Source organism: Suncus etruscus, chromosome 1 (genome assembly GCF_024139225.1).
Source record: "Suncus etruscus isolate mSunEtr1 chromosome 1, mSunEtr1.pri.cur, whole genome shotgun sequence".
Classification (NCBI taxonomy): Eukaryota; Metazoa; Chordata; class Mammalia; order Eulipotyphla; family Soricidae; genus Suncus; species Suncus etruscus.
Genome location: NC_064848.1, coordinates 45,678,894 through 45,701,123, shown reverse-complemented (window position 1 = coordinate 45,701,123; position 22,230 = coordinate 45,678,894). Strand labels below are relative to the sequence as shown.

Genomic DNA, 22,230 nt, shown 5'->3' with positions numbered 1-22,230 from the left:
GAAGTGTTTGATCTATTTTTTTAAAATGTCATGAGTATCCTTATAAGGATTGCGTTAAATCTGTACAATGCTTTGGGAAGAATTGCCATTTTAATTATGTTAATCTTCCCAATTTATGAGTTGGGTATTTCTTTCCATTTCCTCGTGCCTCTTTTATTTCTTAAAGCAGTGTTTTATAGTTTTCTTTGTATAGGTTTTTACCTCTTTAGTTAAGTTGATTCCAAAGTACATGATTTTCTAAGGCACACTAATTAATGGATTTGTTTAATATCTCCATTATTTGCATTTGGAAAGACATGAATGTTTTCATATTTATAGCCTGCCACTTTACTATATAAATCTATTGTTTCCAGAAGCCTTTGTATGGAATCTTTAGGATTTTTTTAGGGACCACAATTACCATTTTCCAAAATGTTAGTACCATTTACTTTCTACAAGTAATAGTATACAAATTTCTGATTTCTCCACATTTTCATCTATTCCCTTACAATGATAATAATGATAATAATAATAATATCTAAATAATAACTATCTCAGTTGATGCTAAGTGGTAGCTCATTGTGCTTTTGATTTGTAGTTCTATATATTTTAGTTATACATCTTGTATATGATGGGTTAATTTATTTGTTTTTTATTTTATTTAAAAAGAATGCATCACATAGTTAATATAGTTGATCATAATATATTTATTTCCATATAAGTGAAACAAATTTATTAAAAATATAAAGAAAAAATAAAGAGAAGAAAATAAAATAAAGAATAAAAAAAGAAAAGTACAGTAGCAAGCATATTGTGAAAATTATTGTATTTTCAATGAAGTCATTAATACGATGGCAGACTATTTAGTAAGCTCTTGTTGTTAGCAGTCCATTCTGTTAAATTGGAATATTTGTTTAGGTATAACAACATTAAACAAATAAAATTGTTCATAAATTCAAATCACTGTTATTGATACTATTTAGGGGAATGTACTCAGCTGGCAGGCCTTCTGAAGAAGGAAGATATGAGGAAGGGTGTCCATTCTCACTCCAAAAAGTCCTGGTGATATTAGCCCCCAAACTGGCATGTGAATGTGGTCCAATTGGTGTCCCCAAGGGGAATAATAAAGGGTCAGTGATGAGGCAGGGCCATTGAGAAAATGGTGATTCTGGGTGATGGGGCAGCACAGTAAGGATGGCTTTGGTAGGGCAGGGGCTCAGCCCATTTTCTCCTCTTGAGATGACCAGCTTTCTGATGTGTGGGGCCAGCATACCAATAATTTCTCATGGCTTGGTTTACATCTCATTTGAGAAAAAAAAATGGAACTGGTCTGGTTCAAACATGGTGACTGTGTAGGTGTGGCTATGGCTCAATAGTTATTATTTTTTGAGAAATGTTTATATTTTATGTTTTCTGGTTGTTATAGTTCTATGTAAATTACACTGGAGATTAATAGAATATGTATGCATGTTTTTAAAGTATTTTCTCTTTTATGGGTTGTCCTATTTCTCTATTAGTATTCTTTGATGCACAAAAGCCTTCAATTTGATGATGGCTAATTTATCAATTTTTCTTTTGTTGTCTTATTTTTTTCTGTTGCCAAGAAAAATCAGTAATGGCAAATTTAGTATTGAGACTTTATCTTATTTTTTTCAAAGAGCTTTAAAGTTGTCATGCTTATATTTAGATCTAAGAATCTAACTTTATTCTTTTGTATTTTGATATCATTTTCCAAGCGCATTGAATTTACTGAATGGTCTTGGCACATTTCCTTGGGCTACAGCAGCAAAAGTTTACTTCTGAGTTCTTCATGATATACTATTGATCGATAAGTCTGTATTTATGTTAACATAATACTGTTTTGATTACAGAACTTTTTAGTAAGTTTTCAAATCAAAGTGTGACCTCGCATTTTCCTTTTTTGCTTTCAAGATTATTTTGGCTTTTTAAAATCCCTTAATATTGCATGTAAAATTTAAAATGAATTCCAATTCTAAATGTTTGTTTTTATTGACTTGTCATTAGTTAATTGTAAGATGACTCCCAGATTTTAATCCAATACAAAGACAAGCCCCCAATTTCCTCTTTCCTTTTCACCTAGCCTTTTGACATGTAAAAGTTCACCTGGATCTTGTTTCACCCTCCCTAACCTGGTTGAATTTATATTGAGAAAAAAGAAAAGGCAGCCTTTGACTTTGCATGCAGATATATCAAATCTAGAAGCAAACTGACTCCATGGCTCTTCCTGACTGACTCGGTTTATTCTTTGCAGCTAATCCACCTACATCAGACCTGTCTGCTTGGGGGTGGAAATATGCATGTGGGGTGATTTCACAACATGGGGATTTATTTTTATACTTAATGATACAATAGAATTTCAGCAGTTCAGTTTAACATCTCTAACTAAATGTCCACAACACTCACAGTATACAGCATTAAGTCATAGATCAATTCTATCACTAAAATGACCCCTCTACTTATCTCTTTTAGCTCCTTCATCTTTCCATTTGGTAACCATCATAGCTTTCACTTAGTTTAGAAGAATTTTTTTCTTTTGGATTTTTTTTGCTTTAGTTATTCATACCCATACCCCACTCAGTATTATCTTTTTCTTCCTCTTTTACTTCACTTATAATAATCTCCACAATTTCAACCGATTTGTCCCAAAAGGAATGACTTTATCTGTTTTACTGGCTTGGCAGTGTTCATTGGAGTGTATATAGTTTCCTTAGTCATTTGCTGATGGGCATTTATGTTGATTTCATGTTTTGGTTCACTGCAATACCACTATCAACATAGGAGCATAAATATTTTTCAAATTAGTTGTTTTTATATTCTTTGGATAAATGCCTACATATGGCATTGCTAGGTCACCTGGAATTTTTATTTTATTTAAACATTATAGTTTACAAGTTGTTCATAATAAAGATGCTTCTGACATTCAGTGTTCCAAAACCATTCTCACTTCCAGTATAAGATTCCCTCCATCATTGACCACAGAGCATGGCACCTCACAAGACTGCCTCTTGGCAGATACAGAATAATTAATATTATATTGCTGTTACAACTAAATGATGAATGGAATCATCAAAAGATATTGCAGTAAAATAAAAGTTGAGAAAATCATTACACCAAGGGTCATTAAGTTTGGCTTAGCTATTTGTTGTCACTTGTATATTATGAGATATTGTTTGTTTGTTTGTTTGTTTTGAGAAGAGTTAGCCTTAATGCTCTTTCTCATCTAATTTGGTGTGCTTCTATTAGGATGTCAGCATTAAGGAATTTGGAAGTGTTGCTTGGTTGAGTTTGCAGCCACTTGTTACAGGATCTGTAGAAATAAACCAGGGCGGGCAAGGTGGCGCTAGAGGTAAGGTGTCTGCCTTGCAAGCGCTAGCCAAGGAAGGACCGTGGCTTGATGCCCCTGGCGTCCCATATGGTCCCCCCAAACCAGGGGCAATTTCTGGGCGCTTAGCCAGGAGTAACCCCTGAGCATCAAACGGGTATGCCCCCCCCCCAAAAAAAAAGACATAAACCAATGAGCTGACATGGCAGAGACTATGGAATGTGAGTGTGGGGACTCCTGGAAGTACAAGGAGAGTGGGAGGATGCTGTCTGCCCCCACTCTGAGAAGATCCTAAAGTTTTTAGCTCAGAAACCAGGGTATCAATATTTTGTCAGTTAGGTATTTACAAAAATTAGTAGTGAAGCAGTGAAATTGGGTCTCTGGCATAGTAGCAATGATGTAATGTGGATGTGCCAGGGCTTTGAAAGGGTGGGGACCCAGCCTACTCCACTTCTGAAGGTGCTTCACAGTCTTCAGCCAATGTACTCATAAGTTTTTGTACCTTGGCTTTCATCTCTTTTGAGACTAATGATTCTTTGGAGCTGAGCTGATGAGTAGTTCCATATTTTAAAAAGTTTAATCTTGATACTTTTTTTCATAGAGGTTTCACTAATTTACACCCATATCAACTGTGTATCAAAGTTCCTTTACCCCCATATTCTCTTTTGTGGGTGTTGTTTTGAGACCATATCCTGCAAGTACTCAGGATTTACTTCTAGCAGGCTCAGGACCACATGGTGTGGTGGGGATTGAACCTAGGCTGACTACGTGAAGGGCAAATGCTCTACACACTGTACTATCACTCTGACCCCTACCCTCCATATTCTTGCTAGCACTTGTTTCCAGTCATTGTGTTGTTATTGTTGAGGTAAAGTAGTTAAAAATTGTGTTATGATTTTTATGTGCAAAATCATCATTGTATTTTTACCACAACCAAAATCCCTAAGATGTTAGCTTCTTTCTCTTCTAGTTGCATAGTATGTCACTATATATACTATGCAACTAGAAGAAGAGATGAAATCTTGCATTTCACTGCAACTTGGATAAGAGTAGGTGGTTTCATATGAAGTGAAATAAGTCAGAGAGAGAAAGATGAATGCCTGATGATTTCATTCTTTTGTAATAAACAGAAAACCAAAAGAAGAGAATATACAATATTTAATTATGAGAAACCCTTGGACTTGGATTACAAAATTCAGATTATAGAGTAGTGTGGAGTGTGGATGAAGAGGGTAACTCCTAGTGGTTCTTGAGGGATCATGTGGTACCATGGACCAAACCCAGGCTCCCTGTATGCAAATCATGTGCGCTCAGCCTATTGTGCTATCTCTATGACCCATAAAAATGTTTCTGTGGTGTTCTGATCCCCTTTCTCACAATGTGGTATTCACAAAACATCAAAACTCTCTGTTCAGCTTATAAACCTTTATAATCTGGCACCTATTTTCTAATCACATTTCTGCTCCTTTCTTTAACCTAACTGTGGTACATCTATACAATGGAATACTATGTATCTGTATGGAAAAATGAAGTCATGAAATTCACTTACACATGGAAGGATATGTAGATTATTATGTTGAGTGAAATGAGTCAGAGGGAGAGGGATAGACACAGAATAATATCACTCATTTGTGGGATATAAGCAAAAGAATCAGTAGGTAATAATTCCCAGAAATATTAAAGATGAGGCCCAGGAGGACCAGTCCATGGTAGGAAGTTAGCCACAAAGAATGGTGAGGGCAATTAGAGCAGAGAAAGTTTCACTATGATAATGATAGTTGGAACTGATCACTCTGGACAAGAATTGGGTGCTGAAAGTGGATAAAATAACATGCATGATTTCCTTTAATTAATGATAGTGGAAACCAATGTGTTAAAAGCAAAGGGAGATGGAGAGAGGGAAAAAAACAGGGAGAGAGAAAGAGAAGCAAAATATCTGCCCTAGAGATAAGTGTGGGGTGGGTGGATGGGAGGGAACAGACACATTGGTGATGGGTAAATTGCACTAGTGAAAAGGGGTATACAGGGGCCGGCAAGGTGGTGCTAGAGATAAGGTGTCTGCCTTGCAAGCGCTAGCCAAGGAAGGACCGCGGTTTGATCCCCTGGCAGTCCATATAGTGCCCCCAAGTCAGGGGCAATTTCTGAGCGCTTAGCCAGGAGCAACCCCTTGAGCATCAAATGGGTGTGGCCAAAAAACCAAAAAAAAAAAAAAAGAAAAAGAAAAAAGAAAAATAAGAAAAGGGGTATACATTCTATGACTGAAACTCAAGTATGAACAATTTTATAACCATGGTGTTTAAATAAAGACACTACTAAAATAATAAGCTGAGTTCTTATTGGAGAAAAATTAGGACTCTACTGTATTTTACTGCATAATCATTGTGAATTTTATGCTTTTATTTCAGAGGAAAAACAGGGCATAACTATTATCTGAAACTTTTTAAAGGCCCAAAGTCAAAATTTGGACTAAAAAGGGGTATATACACAATTATATTGTAAAATATGGTACAATAAAAGCTTGTGACCTGGTAGTTAGTCCTATAAATGATAAAGCCACTGTCAGTACCAGTCTTCTCCTCTTAATATTATTGCATAGTATCTGTTCATACTCAGGTTTGTACTTTCTTTAGCTATGTCCATTTTTAATTAAAAAACACATATTTCTCTCCAAATAGAATTAGTTATTGTGAATCTTTATATTAAAAAGGAGACTAGAATGCAAATTAATACCTAACATCTAATTAGTTTCAGCATCTTTCAGAAATGCCATCTTAAACAACTCAATCTAGTTCTGCAAACCCTTTTTGCTACAAACTGTTTAGTTTTTCTTGGTGCTTTGGATTTCTTGTCTGCTGGATAGGATAAAGTATGATTAACAAATGGTTGAAAAAGTAAAAAATATTTTCCATTTATTTAAATTTTATCTTTAAATATAGGGAGACAACACTAGGATTCTAAGGAAATTTCCAAGAACTCTGAAGACAGGACGACAGGTACTGAAAATTGCAAAAACCTTGGCTCTTACTGTTTTTAAGAGGTGTACATTTCTCTAGGTTTATTAAAATTATAAATTTACATATACTTCCCCTTTAAAGAGCTGGAGAGAGTGAAAGTAAAGCACTTGCTCTGCATGAAACTATGACCCTGGTTAGAATCTTGAGCACCAAAGAATAAGGTCCCTTCCAAAGTACAAATCTTTCACCATATAAATGATTCCTTTGGACATAATTGATTTTTTTATTTTTATTTATTTATTTATTTTTGGTTTTGGGGCCACACCTGGCGGTGCTCAGGGGTTACTCCTGGCTGTCTGCTCAGAAATAGCTCCTGGCAGGCACAGGGGACCATATAGGACACCGGGATTCAAACCAAGCACCTTTGGTCCTGGATCGGCTGCTTGCAAGGCAAACGCCGCGGTGCTATCTTTCCAGGCCCGACATAATTGATTTTTAAGCATAAAAATTTATTTCATTGATTCATTTGGTTGATGTACTACATGATTAAAATCACCCTGTGTTTCTCATGCTCCATCACTATTTGTAGATGATCTGATAATATATTTAAAAGACCCTAAAGTCTTTACTAAAAACTTTTATAAATAATAAACCAATACAATAATTGTTAAGCTAGGAAATAAATACAATAAAAGGTTGCATTTTTATATACAAACAATTAAAAGACAAAGAAAAAAAACACCTTAAGTAATGCCCAATAACTTCAAATACTCAGGAATCAACAAAGGAGGTGACAGGCACAGATTGAAAACTGTAAGTTAACTATTAAAATAAATAGAAGAAACATTAGGAAGTAGAAATATATTCCATGCTTATGGATTAAAAGAATGAACACTCAAAATGGTCACCCAATCAAAGCATTATATATATATGTATGTATATATATGTATGTATATATATATATTTTAATGTGATCTCAGAACAGATGCTATCAAAATTTGTATGTTCATTTGCAGTACTATTTACATTACCCGTATGTGTTAACAATCCAAATGTTCAATGTCAGATGAATAGATAAAGAAACTGGAATATATACACAGTGGAATACTATTTACCTATATGAAAAGATAAAATCTTGCCTTTTGCCATAACTTGGCAGGAACTAGAGGAGGTAATATTAAGTGAGGTAAGTCAGATGGAGAAGGATAAATGCCAGATGATCTCATTCATATGTAGTATATAAAGAAACATGCAAGCAAGCATACAGTATCCAATGAAAACAAACCCTTGGACTGACAACAGCAGTGAGTTCACCAATTGTTGGAGAGGGGAAAGGAGGACTAGAAATGACATAATAGTGGTGGAAAGAGAAGAATTTTTCAACCAAAGACATAAACATTAACACTATTGTAGCCAGTTTCTCAATAATTACAAAATGATAAAAGGAAAGATCTTCCTTAATCTGAGGAAGTAGACAGATTTTCAGATACAGAAAATTCTGAGTTGTAATGAAAATAAAACCAAATAGATTCACACTGAGACACAACCTAATTAAAATGGCAAAAGCAAATATAATAAAAATAAAATAAAAAATATAAAATACAAAAGCAGGTAGAAAAAAATCAAGGATTCACATTAATTTGTCAATGGAAACTATCAGGTTATAACATAATGGCTTGATATAATGTAAGTATTGAAAGAATAGAAGCTCTAACCCAAGAATATTCAATGAGGCAACCACTTAGATTCAAAAGAATGATAAAAAAAAAAAACAACTTCAAAAGGACAGGGGAGACAGTACAGTGGGCAGGGCACCTGCTTTATATATAGTTGACCTGGGTTCTACTCCTAGCACATCATGTGATCCCTGAGCATTGCCAAGAGTGATTCCTGAATACAGAATTAGAAGTAAATTCTGAGCAATCTGGGATGTGGCCTGATAACAAGAAAATGAAAGGAAGGAAGGAAGAAAGAAAGGAAGGAAGAAACGATAGAAGGAAGGAAGGAAGGAAAAAAGTAAGAAAGAAAGGAAGGAAGGGAGAAAGAAAAAAGAACAAAAGCTTTTCAGACAGACAAAATTTAATAGAATTCATTATCACTAAATCAGCTCTGCAAGAAATGCTGTTTATTTTTCTACAACCTTAAAATTTTTATCCTTAAAAACTTCTATTTGATTCATATAGAAAATCAAAAGTTTGTATTAATTTTAATTTGGGTATCTATTATCAGGAAAGAATTATAAACATTAACCATAAATATATGATATATTTACTAGATGCAATGCTATTTTTTAAAAATAATTGGTTTTTATTGTGTTATTGTTGCTTATAACCATTCCAATGACATTATAATTATGATATATTATACAATTATATAATATATTATAATATTATAATTAGAAAATAATATCAGCACAACTATATTTTGTTTTCATAAATGTAAAACTTCACTTGAAAGTAGTGTGTTTTACTTTGTGAAATACAAACTATGTGAAATTAAAGCAATAGTCCAGCGGGAAGGGCACTTGTCTTGTATGCGCTGATCTAGGTTCAAACCATGGCATTCCATATGTCTCCTGAGCACTGGCTGGGATTATTCCTTAGTTTAGAAATAGGAATAACCTTTGAACATCACCAGATGTGACCCCAAAACAAGTAAAAAATAATATACATGGGAAGAGGAAAGAGAGTATTAATACAGACTCAGGATGAACTCAAGACTTCTTAAATTTAAAAGAAGAAGATGGTAAGAGGGAAACTGTTGACATTGGTGGTGAGAAGGTTGTTACACATTGCATGCTCAATCATAAACTTTGTCTGAAAAAAAAAAACCTGTATTATGAACAACCTTGTAACCATGATGTTTAAATAAAGAAAAGAAGTGGATGATTTTAACAAAAATTAAAAGAACATATGTTTAGAATTCTATATGTAAACTGCAAAGTAATCTTAATATAAAAATATTTAAAAGAGGGGCTGGAGCAATAGTGCAGTGGTAGGGCATTTGCCTTGCACATGGCTGACTCAGACCCAGGACAGAGCTCAGTTTGATTTTCGGTTCCCATATGGTCCCCCAAGCCAGGAGCGATTTCTGAGCTCATAGCCAGGAGTAAACCCTGAGAGTCATCAGGTGTGGCCCAAAAACAAAAACAAAAAAAAAAAATTTTTTTTTAAATTTTTATTTTGATCATAATGGCTTACATATCTTTCACAGTAGTATTTTAGGTACATATTAACACTGAATCAGGGGAATACCCATCACCAAATTTGTCCTCCCCCCAATCCCAGTTCCCTTTCTACAATCCATATACCCCACCAGCAGCCCCCCCCCCCCCGGGGCTGCTAAAGTAGGTGGTCCCCTCTTTGTCTAGCTTACTATTAGTGATCATATATCTGTTTGGTCCTAATACCCTTCCTTGTTTCTCCCTCTATTTAAGAGGCGGAGCTAGATAAATCGAGTTATGTGGTTTTGTTTGAAGGAAAGAAAAGCAATAGATTGGGGTACAAAATTAGGAGTAACCCCTGAGGGTCATCAGGTGTGGCCCAAAAACCAAAAAAAAAATTTTTTTTTAAAAAGAAACAGCATTGGTGGTGGGAATGCCCTGATTCAATGTCACTATGTACCTAAAATATTACAGTAAAATACTTGTAGATATAAATAAATGAATGCATGAATAAATGAATAAAAAAGGAGTAAAGAAGAAGAAAAAAGGAAACAACCAAGAAGAAAAAATGATTAAGATATAACAAATAGAAAACAAGAGGGAAAAAGACCCTCTCCCCTCCCAAAAAACCCTGTCAAAATACTCAACTAATTTTGAAAAATGACAATTTAATCAATCTCTCTATATGTCAATAGTAAAAAAGAGAAAAGAAGTTCTCTGCTCTGATTACAATGCAGAATCACCTGGGAGTTTCTGAAACTTCATGTTTCCATTCATCTGACAAACATCTGACATAGGTGCAGCTTGGACATTGGATTACTTGAAGAAATGTCTATCTCAACTGTGCCACCTACTTCAGAATCCACAGTCCACAATAGTATTTCAGTCCTCAGATCTCATAAGAACTTTATTTGTATTTATTGTTTTGTTATTTTTGGCTACAACCTGCTGTTCTTACTGTTGGATCTGCTTTCAGGGGTCACTTCTGGCAGGGATTGGGGACCATATGGAGTCTCAAAATTGAATCAGGGTTAAAAATGTGCAAGGCAAACACTGCTACCTGCTGTACTCTTGCTCCAGCCCTTCATCATGTTTTAAACCACCAGCATACATAGTTGGGATGAGGTGATGTTAGCCCTTCTTCCCACTCCAAAATGAGCCTGAAAAAAGGTCTGTGAAAGTCTGATGATATTCTAAAGTCTGATGATATTCCTTTTGGTGCCAAGGAACCAAAAGGAAAAGTGTAATGTTGTGAGAGGTATGTCAGAGAATAATGATAAGAAACTTTTTTGGAAGATCAATAGATCAACAGATGTGAACAGTCTTCATGGAGGCTGCGGTGGCATTTTCCTTCCTATTGTTGTGAAGTCTATAATATTAGATTTCATTTGCAAGTAAAACCCTCTCTGGCTTCTTACCTGGCCCCAGTTGGAGAAGGCCCACTCCACACAAAGCTGCTGATTACAGGCCTGGGTGTCTACTGGCCTCTTGGAGAGCTGGGTGCACATATCATTGGGCACAGGAACGGAGATTCCAGAGGCTTTCAGCTTCTGGCATGTCACTCGGCGTGTCTGGACGCCTCCACCACAGCTCCGGGTACAGGCAGACCATGAGGTCACCATCCACCTGGGGAGTAGAAATAACATTAGGGTAATTACAAATTGTTAGGTCTTGAGGAAAGGCATCATGCTGCATACTCCCAGAGGAAGATCTTCCTCACCCTATCTTCTCTCTGTTACAGTGCTTGACTAATAGTAGCTTCCCTAAATATTTATGTTAAAGCTCTGGAGCCTCAGAATACTACCATACTTGGAAAAAAGTGTTTTGCAGCTATAATAAAGGATTTTAAGATGAGATTATCTTATGTTACCTGGGTTCAGTGGAACTATCATAATGGCATGATGGGGATCTAAAAGAAAAGGGCAGGGAGAGATTCACTCAGAAGTAAGGTATGACCACAGAAACAATTATAAGAGTGATGGGATCAAAGTGAAGTTTGGACCCTTGGAAGTTGCAAGGGATGATGAAGATTTCCTTCTCCAGCTTTGAGGAGCTGCAGCTCTGCAGACTACATACACTTTGACCTCGAACTTCTGACTTTCAAATAGAGTAATTGCTGCTCTTTTAAGCCACCAGATTTGTGGTAATTAGTTACAGCAGCCCTAAACAAGGGGAAATTTGGCAAACTGGACTAGGAAGGTGGGTCCTTAGAAGATTAATCTGAAGATCATCTGCCTCAGTTTGGCATTAGCCTAAAAGGTTGAAACTCAGGAGTTAGTCCTGACAAACTAAGTTGTACTGTGGTTCTGGTACTTTCTAAAGTACCTAGTGTTAGGCAGAGAAGAAGAGCTTTCTAGGGAAATCAGACTCCTGACCTGGAGGGCAATCTGGGTCTCATTTAAATATTGGTTTAAGAGAGAAAACCAAATTTCGTTTAAGTAAAACTCAGATGTTTATCATTAATTAATTAATTAATTTTTTCACTATTTTGAATTTTGCTTTAACTTATATCTCACTTGATTTTGTCTAAACCATTGGAAACATGAAAAATTTCTTTCATCTTTCTAGATCACATTTCCATTTCCAGAAATTATTTCCAGAAATACATATAAGTATGAGATCTAGCAGAGGGCAGTATGCATGGGAGAAGTCAGTTTTCAAAATCTTAAGAGTTCAGTCACAACTCAAATCCTCACAGTTGAGAATGATCAATATTGAGAACATGACTTTAGTAATAAAGCTAAATCTTTTTGTTTTCGTTTTTTTGTGTCACACCCTGTGATGCTCAGGGGTTACTCCTGACTCTGCACTCAGAAATTGCTCCTTGCTTGGGGAACCATATGGAATGCCAGGGGATAGAACCATGGTCTGTCCTACGACAGCTGCACGCAAGGCAAACACCCTACCGCTTCGCTATCACTCTGGCCCCAAAGCTGAATCTTAAGTTGGGAGAAATGCTAAAAACTTTTTTTAACTAATTATTTTATTTACATACTATGGATACAAGGTTGTTTTTAATACACTTTTTTTAATTTATAAAAATTATTCATGATTGAGTTTCAGTCATGCAATGCACAACACTTCATAACTGCTAATTTTCCAGAACCAATGTCTCTACTATTACACCCACTCTCCCATCTGCCTCTTTATGGGGCAGACAGTCTTCACCCCCCCCTCTCTCTTTTTCACTACCTCTCCCACTTTTAGACAGAGATTTGCAATATTGTACCTGAAGTATGTTATGCTTATCACTTTATCTTCTTTCAGCACCCAGTTCTTGTCCAAAAAGTTTCAAATACCTCTCCACCCCTAGTCACTCCCTTTGCTCCAGGTTAACAGTTCTTTCTTTTTCCTGGCCAATTTCTTGCCTCAGGAACTTGGGATTTCACCATCTTCCCTGATATTCTTCCTTCCTGAAATGGTGCAATCTTTGGTCCATATGCAAATATGCACTGCTTTTCTTTTTGTAGGTTTGCCCCTTGGCATGATACATAATGAGGAGGGGCAGTGGTTACATTCTAGGGAGGAAATTGTGAGAAAATTCTTCCTATCACATTCAAATCAGTTATATCTTTCAGTCAGGAAAGAAATAATTCCAAGTTTTATTCACTGAGAGAACTTTATATAAATTAAGTGGTGGAAGCAACAATTTAGACCCAAGCAAGGCAATACTTGTTTGTATACAAAGGGTTCACAAAAGCATCCCAAGCTCTGGTTGGAATACCAGCAAAGGTGAACCTGTGGTCATCATCTTAGTCCAGTGACATCATTTGGCTGTTGAACAGGCAATAGGAACAGGGACATGCATCAAATCCCATTTGAAGTTGGATCACTAACTTATTTGGTGGATCTGTCCTGCTCCATTCCTCCTGGTCAGCTGCTTGCTGATTTCCAACCCACAGAAGCACAGCCACTTAAGCAGCAGGCGTGAGGTGTTTCAAAACTCCTGGGGGTAATGGAACCCAAGCAGACACAGCCATTATTTCATTTGTAGAAGTAAATGAGGATGATTGACTCTGACCATCACCATGGCAAATCAAAAAAATCCCTGGCATGTCCAAGACTTCTTCATTTCATATAGCTTGGCAAGGGCATTCTTCCAACCTCTCATGTCCCTGGTGAATGTCAAACCTGCATTTCAATCAACTTTTATTTCCAAGTATACATTTCAGCAATTTTTCAGGAGCTGGAGTGGGGGTTTGAGAAAGGAGAGGTTCGGGCTATGTTACAGTTCAGGAAGGGTATAAAAGGACATTAATCATTCCCGTGGAAACCTTCCCGTCAGCAAGTTAAACTGCTGATATTAATGAGTGTGTTTCATATTTCATTGAGTCTCTCCTGGTTTCAGCTGCTCTGTATGACTCAGCTAGCAAAACACAAAGCAGTTGCCTGAGGAGTCTATGAAAGCCCACAGATTTGTAGTAAAGGGGCATTTCAAGGGCTCAGCCAACTCCTCCTAGGCTAGGGCACCATGGTGATGCCAAGTCTAAGCCTATACATTATTCTTTTAGCTACTGCCTGAAGATTGAAATGGGAGTGCTGGAAATCACAGCTTCTCAGCCAAACCTGAGGCCAATTTAAGAGGTACAGAAGTTGTGAGTGTCATTCTGGGCCATGAAAGCAACTCAGATGTCAAGATTATATACTCCATGTTGAGGGAACTATAAGAATTGGAGATGTATTTCAAGGTTTAGTAGGCTGCATATTATGTAAGAGAGATGATAAGGCTTCTTTCACTAAACTGGTGAGCATAGGCACTTAGTGCTAGAAGGAGAGCAGTAACTTCATTGGCCACTGGTTTTCCTTTCAAAATGCTTTATCGAGCCAGCGTCTTTCTGCAAATGGAAGCTTTCTCTTGAAAGGCCTGGATGCTCCTCATCCCAGCTCAATCTCTCTTGTCGATGAGAAACCAGACATTCTTAGATCCTGAAAAGTGCAGGTACCAACAGAACCAAGAAAAGAGCTTGTTCTGCATTGCAAAGGGGGCCCATTGTTCGTTGCATGGCAGTTCTGTGCACTCAAGAGTCTCTCCTGCTCAGTGCTAGACAGGGGTAGGCTCTTGATAGGGCTGAAAGTTTCAGCCCAGGTGACAGAGAGATGGTACAGTAGGTAGAGCAATGGCCTTGCATTTGGCCAATCCAGGTTCCAACCCTGGCTCCACATATGGTCCCCTGAGTCCCACTAGGAAAAATTTCCTTAACATAAAGACAGGAAAGCCCTAAGCAATGTGGCCTCCCCCTAAAATACTAATAATGGGTTAGGCCTAATCTTGGGGAGAACCAAGGTAGCTTCAGCCACACTCACCGAGAAGGACAGTCTCTCCGGTTGCAGGCAACTGGTTTTACAGTAGGGCGAACCTTTCCCGCACAGTGAGTGGGGTTCACTTCTGTGCTGTTTAGCAGGCATTTCAGGCGGGGCTGTTGAATACCTCGATTCCCACAGGAGGCTGAGCAGGTCACCAGTTTGTCCACAGACCACCAGTAATCTGTCAGAGTAAGAGAATCTGATGTGAAGAGATGACATGATTGTCTGGAATTTGCATTCCTTCTGGAAAGTGCAGTGGGGGAAGGAATTTGGGAAGGGGGCAAGTAGGAGCAACTATTAAGAATAGGTTCTGCTCCCTCAGTGGGCTTCATGCCCAACCAAGCAAGGCAAGTTATGAGGTTTCTCGGTATATGAATTGACTCACCTATAAAGAAAATTCAGTGCTTCCTACCTAAAATATGTTTTTTAGTAACTACTTTCATTTTTACTTGCTCACAAAAATGACTATTTTTCAACATAATTAAAAATATGAGATACTTACCAATTACACTTAAAAACACAGATCAACTGCGATATAAGTGCTTTAAAAACTGCCTATGTAGAAAATATTTGTTAATGTGAGATAGTTGTTAGTAAGAAAGGCAATTTTTATGGATTTTCATTTGGTGACTCTGGGACTCAATGATATGAAATTCAGTCAAAATAAATGTGGGATGGTAAAAATTGACTGCTTATTTGTGACATTGTATATTATTCATTACTACACACAGGTGCTGATTCGTATTATTAAGCAGAGAAGGGCTGGCTAGCAAGAAAATGGCATAGCCAAATGGCATATTTAAAAATTTTTTATTGACTTACAAGTCTTTCACAGTTGTATTTCAGGCATATAGTGACAGTGAATTAGGGCCATTCCCACCACCAGCATTGACCTCCTCCTACCACAGTTCTCAGCATGTAACCCATATCTCTACCCTTAGCCCCCTCAACTACCAGTGTAATGGGTCTACTGCATATTTAGCTTGATACAGTTTGGATCTCTTGATTCTATTGTCATTGACTTTGGCTTGGATATTTAGATTTGACCTTTTTTTCTCTACTCAATGCATCTGAGACCACTTGGCCCCTGGATCTCATACACTTTTTTTTTCTTTTCTCAATTTGTAGGATGACATGGAACAAAATGATTAAGATTCTGTTCTAAGATTCCGTGAAAAATGTGGAAGCCACTATCTAGAAAATATAAATAAAATTAAAGAAAGGGGGGCAGATGTGGCAATTTTTTCATAAATGTTAGGGAAATTAGAAGGAAAATTCCTTTGGATATGCCAGCATTTCTATGAGGCAAACCCATGTTCTCAGACAAATCTCTGGGCTCATGTGCTTATGTGTACAAATTGTCCCTAAAAATCCTCAGTTTTACATACTGAACTAGAACTTTACTTTCCTCAGAAATATCCACAGAAACAGGATCAATAATACCTAGGTATCTTTCCCATCACCCCAAATTTTGGTTCCCTAAATCTGCCAGGAGTGATTCTTGAGTGGAGAGCCTTGAGTTCTGTTGGGTGGCCCCTCCAAACAAATAAAACTATCACACATGAGAGAGTTAGAATCAACTTATGAAAAGCTTGAAAACCTAGTTAGTTTTTATTACAAAGTTGGTTTGAACTCTCTTCCCATTGTTTTGGAACATCTTCACAACTCTTTCTTAGGTGTAGCTGGGATCTGTAGTCAGGCTTTGGGCCTACATTTGTTCTCGAAAAGCCTGTGTAGAGCCCCGTAGGCTTCTTGGTCTATTTTGGAATAGTCACAGCAAAGGTGCTGTGAAGCACTTAGCATATGATTGTAACTGAGGTGTCTGCAGGACAATCACAGGGGCAGCACTAGTTATCAATATTTTAGATCATCTTATGTGGTACACCTGCCTCTAGACTCAGAAATCATTCCTGGCAGGCTCAAGGGACAATATGGAATGCTTGGGATTGAACCCAGGTCAGTCATGTTTAAAGCAAGTGCCCTATCCACTGTGCTATTGTTCTGGCTTCAGGAAGTTTTATTGTATGGAAATATGTGTCATTTCCAGTTTTCTTGCTCTAGGAACTACTGGAATCAGAAGTCATCCAAGCCCAGTACCCAAAGCCTGAGGAATTCTTACCTTGGACCACTAAAGAAGCTTTCTGTACCAGGATTCCTGCTTCATTCTGAGCAAGGCAACTGAATTCCCCTTGAGACACATCACTGAGATTTGCAACACGGAGAATCTGTCCAGCTGCCAAAATATGGTGCCCCAGTCCTGTCACATTGGCAACTGGCTGACCACTATAGAACCAGGTGATATTGGGAGTTGGATGACCTTTGATGGGACAGCCTAGAAGAAAAGAGATAAACCATCAGTAAAGCTAAAAGGAATACATTCCTGCTGAATTGTTTTAGTATCTCCCCTGCACTAGAGGCCTTGGCTGTAATTAAGGTTACACTAAGCTTACATCCAATGTAACCTAATCCACAGCATTTTTTCTTATGCTTGCTATTACCAAGAAAATAAGAGATGTTTTCCTTTTCTGGGATTGTAGGAGGGTATCTACTATTCATTAGAGAAAAAAATATTTTTTTTATTCGAGAAAAAGTTTTTGGAGAAACAAAGTACTATATCTTAATATGTCTCTGTAAACTAAAAAATAAAGCAATTAATATTTAGTCAGTGAATATTTTTCAAGTTTATTACACTATTTTATACTTAAAATGAAATGAGTTGGAATAAATGGAATAATATAATATGCATTAATAGTCAAGTCAAACTTTAATTGGTAAAACTCTAATATCCACCTCCATCTTACTATTTATGTAAATTTCAAGCCAAAACTTTTCAACAGAAACTAGAAAAACAATTTTAAACACTGATCTCATTGCTCCATAATCAAGAACCCTGGCCTTCTGACAACTGTTACCAACTCCTGTAGTTGATATGTACAGTTATATTTATCTTCATAGTCATTGAACATATTTTGTTAAAAAATGACAAAATAGGTATACATGTATTGCCTGGGTACATGGTATGACCACATGAGGCCCACATTTCCCCCTTTTCCTACTTCCATGTTGGGTTGTGCACCAGGGCTATCTCTGCCATTGGAGAAGCCCATGTTATGTTTTCTTTTTCTTATCCACCCCTTCTAACCACCTCTCAATCAAATCTGTTTTTACTTTAAAAAAATGTCAAAATATTAAGGTATTAAGTTTAAGCCTTTATAGCACAGATTTAGTAAAAGAAATATTTCAATTATGAAAAAACATTTTTAAATTGAATACTGGGTGAATAATCATAATTGCTTCAAAGTTTGAAAAAAATTATTTAAATGTTTAAAGAACAGTATAAGTTACATAGAATAATGATATTGAAAGTTTTCTTTTCAATTTAGGTATCAATCTGGTCCCTGCTGTTCTGAGGACAGTTAAGATATAGCTATCTTTTCTATTGGCAAGAAGATCTCAATTGATGTAAGGTTAAAATAACCACTAGCAAAACTATATGTAAGGGAGGAAATAATGAACTCTGAGACAAAGAGGGCCACTTGCATGGATGTGCTTATATAGAACAGGGATTTTTTGGGCCTGGAGAAATAGCACAGTGGCATTTGCCTTGCAAGCAGCCGATCCAGGACCAAAGGTGGTTGGTTCAAATCCTGGTGTCTCATATGGTCCCCCGTGCCTGCCAGGAGCTATTTCTGAGCAGACAGCCAGGAGTAACCCCTGAGCACCGCCGGGTGTGGCCCAAAAACAAAAACAAAAACAAAAAAAAAAAAAAGAAAAAAAAAAAGAACAGGGATTTTTCACATGTTGGCTTATTTTATATTTTGGGGGTATTATTGGTAATATTTGAATAGGACTGCCTAAAACCACAGGAGAGGACCTTATAAATCATCTCATTTATCTCTGGGGAAGAAAACTGATGCCTAGAGATAAGAGATTTCCTCAAGATCAAAGACAGTCTCCTATATAATTCCTTTTGTTCTTTTTTTAAAATGCATCTAGCTTGTTCAGTAGAGGACTAGTAGTTTGCCTATATAATTTGTCTTTTCTTTTTGACTGCTTAATCCTTTTTACATCTTACCATTATTTTTTTAGTTATTGTTAAGATTCATAAGAGAGTGTGTGGCAAGGTTGCAGATTATTTTGAATAAGAGATCTGAAAATACAGTACTAAAATTAACTTTAACTTTAGATATGTATTATAGTATTACAGAGATACAGTATTATAGAACTTCATTCTTCACTCCTCTATGTATTGATAGTTTTGCCAGGGAACTTCACTGTGGTCCTCCCATGATAGGTGCATTATGTTTCTCAACTTCTTCTTCTTCTTTTTATTAATTTTTGCTTTTTGTGCCACATCTGGGTTACTCCTGGCTATGCACTTAAAATACATTCCTGGCTTGGGGGAACATATGGGATGCTGGGCGCTGAAACTGTGGTCTGTCATAAGTTAGCACATGCAAGGCAAATATCCTACCACTTGTGCTACCACAGCTTCTTGACTTTGGGTTTGGCAACCATGATTACTTTGACAAAATGTCAGATGTTATGCTATCAATGGACAATCTAAGAAGGAAATGAATAAATTAAAATACTTTAATTGCATTAAAATTAAAATCACATAAAATGAACTTAACTATGGAGGAAGAAGAGTTTTACATTGAAAAACTATAAAACACTTCTGAAAGAAATTATAAGGGCCAGGAGATAGTACAAAGTGTATAGCACTTGCTTTGCACATGGCAGACTCTGGTTCAAACCCCAATATTCCATATGGTTCCCTGAGTACTTCCAGGAGTAATTTCTGTATATAGAGGCAGGCATGAGCACAGAGTATGTTTCCCAAACAAACAAAATACAAAAACTAATTATAATGTGAAAAAATAATAAGGTATCTTACTTATTGTTTATGGAATAGAAGATTTAATATTGTTAAGATTCAAATACTCTCAAAAAGGACTACTGAGTTGATGCAATCTCTATCACATTTATTTATTTATTTATTTATTTATTGATTGATTGATTTTGGGACATATCCTGTGATGCTCAGGGTTACTCCTGGCTATGCACTCAGAAATTGCTCCTGGCTTGGGGGACCACATAGGATGCCGGAGATTGAACCCGGGTCAGCCACGTAAAAGGCAAATGCCCTATTGCTGTGCCATCACTTTGGTCCCTCTATCACATTTCTAATGATGCTATTTTATAGAAGTAAAAATTCTTAAAATTTATTTATTTTAAGGGGCATCCAGCAGAGAAAACAATATTAAAAAAGAAGAGCCAAACTGAAGGTCTCATTCTTCCTGATTTCATTATTTATATAGCCATAGTAATTGAATCATTATGGTTTGTGCATTAATACACATATAATATTTGTAATAAAGCACTGTAGATTAAAAATCTTGCAAGCTTGCTCAAAAAATTTCAACATAGGCATAAAAAGTATTCTTTGGGGAAAGATTGTCTTTTCAACAAATGGTGCCAGGTAAGAGAAAATTAGGTTCTTATACAAATATAATCATTAACTCATGATGAAGCAAAGATCAAAGGTGTAAAATTAAGAGGTAAACTTGAATTCTTAAGGTCCTGGGATTCTTAAAGGTCTGGGAATTCTTAAGGCCCTGAAATTCTTAAAAGTCTGGGAATTCTTAAGGTCCTGAAATTCTTAAAGGTCTGGGATCCAAGTTTGATTCTTAGAACTATATCACCCAATGGTCCAGGACCACCAGAACTGAATTGCTGGGTCTTAGCATGCTAGTATAGCTTGGAATCATCTTCAGTCTCTTTGAGTGTCACTGCAGGGGGACCTGCTCTAAAAGTACAAAACTCCTAGAACCAAATATATGAGGAAAACTTTCTTACATTGGAGCTGACAATGATTTCTTGGATATGGCACTAAAAGTATAGAGAACAAAAGAAATTAATTGAAATGAATATCATGGAAAAACGTTTGTTCAAAGGGCATTATCAACAGAGTAAAAAGACAATTTAAAAAATGAGAAAAATATTTGAGAATCATGAGAATATTTGAGAATAATTATCCCTTATCAGTAAGGGAAATGTGTAGGATGTACAAAGAACAAATAATTATTCTTTTTTTTTTTTTTTTTGGTTTTTGGGCCACACCCGGCATTGCTCAGGGGTTACTCCTGGCTGTCTGCTCAGAAATAGCTCCTGGCGGGCACGGGGGACCATATGGGACACCGGGATTCGAACCAACCACCTTTGGTCCTGGATAGACTGCTTGCAAGGCAAACACCGCTGTGCTATTTCTCCGGGCCACAAATAATTATTCTAACTCAACAATCACAACCAAATAAAACACGTGAAAATGGTGGCCGGAGATGCAGCACAGTGGTAGGCTGTTTGCCTTGCATGCAGCTATCCCAGGACAGACCTGGGTTTGATTCCTGGCATCCTATATGGTCCCCCAAGCCTGCCAAGGAGCGATTTCTGAGTGTGGATCCAGGAGTAACCCCTGAGCATCACCAGGTATAAAGTAAAAAAAAAAAAAAGTGAAATGGTGGGAGAGATAGATCAAATTGTTGAGAATATGTCTTAGAATAGCCCTGAATTCCAGTTCCAGCAACATGTCCCTTTCTATCTCACCTTTCAACTTTCAGTACCACTATAGTCCTGTTGACTCTTGGTCACTGCTAGTATGATGCTGTGGAATTACTTCATGACTAGTCTAAAAAACAATGATTAGCACCACCCTGCCAAGCACTGCTGGTAATAGCATGTCCATACTCCTATCTGTACTACTTACTGAGTAATGAGAAACACTTATAAAAATATAAGAAAAAGTTTTAAGTAGGTATAATTCCTAAGATTTACAAAATGGCCAATAGAAAGATGTTGAACATCATAAAATAGACAAAAATAGTACTTTACATTTTACTATACATATATTTCCTGAAATTACAAAGTACTATCATAAAGATGGAGAAATTGTATATTATTAATGAAAATATAATGTATATAGATATTATGGAAAATATATTTACTCAAATTAAGTATACCACATGACTTAGCAATTATTTGTCTATATATGTACAAGAGCTGAAGCACTAGCAGAGCAATGCTTATGGAGGCAATATTCATGATATTCTAAGGTGAAAACAACCTAACTACCCATGAATGAATAAAATTGTGATATATATCAGACCTAATACCATAAGGTATATAGGACAACACATAGGTAAAACACTCCATGACATTGATACTAAAGGCATCTTCAAGGAGGAAACTGCACTTTCCAAACAAGTGAAAGCAGAGATAAACACACAGGAATACATTAAGCCTAGAAACTTCTGCACCTCAAAAGAAATAGTGCCCAGGATACAAGAGCCACCCAATGAGTGGGAGAAACTATTCACCCAACACCCATCAGATAAGGGGCTCATATCCAAAATATACAAGGCACTGACAGAACTTTACAAGAAAAAAACATCTAATCCCATCAAAAAATGGGGAGAAGAAATGAATAA

General features: G+C 36.7%; 1 protein-coding gene across 1 annotated transcript in view; it reads right to left on the bottom strand.

Annotated features, from left to right (window-relative positions):
* ADAMTSL1 (ADAMTS like 1) overlaps positions 1-22,230 on the bottom strand; it is a 503,362-nt gene that overhangs the window by 5,406 nt on the left and 475,726 nt on the right. The window contains 3 exon segments of the mRNA XM_049769401.1: positions 10,858-11,065; positions 14,744-14,924; positions 16,863-17,075. Of these exon segments, the coding sequence (XP_049625358.1) occupies positions 10,858-11,065; positions 14,744-14,924; positions 16,863-17,075 (602 nt within the window).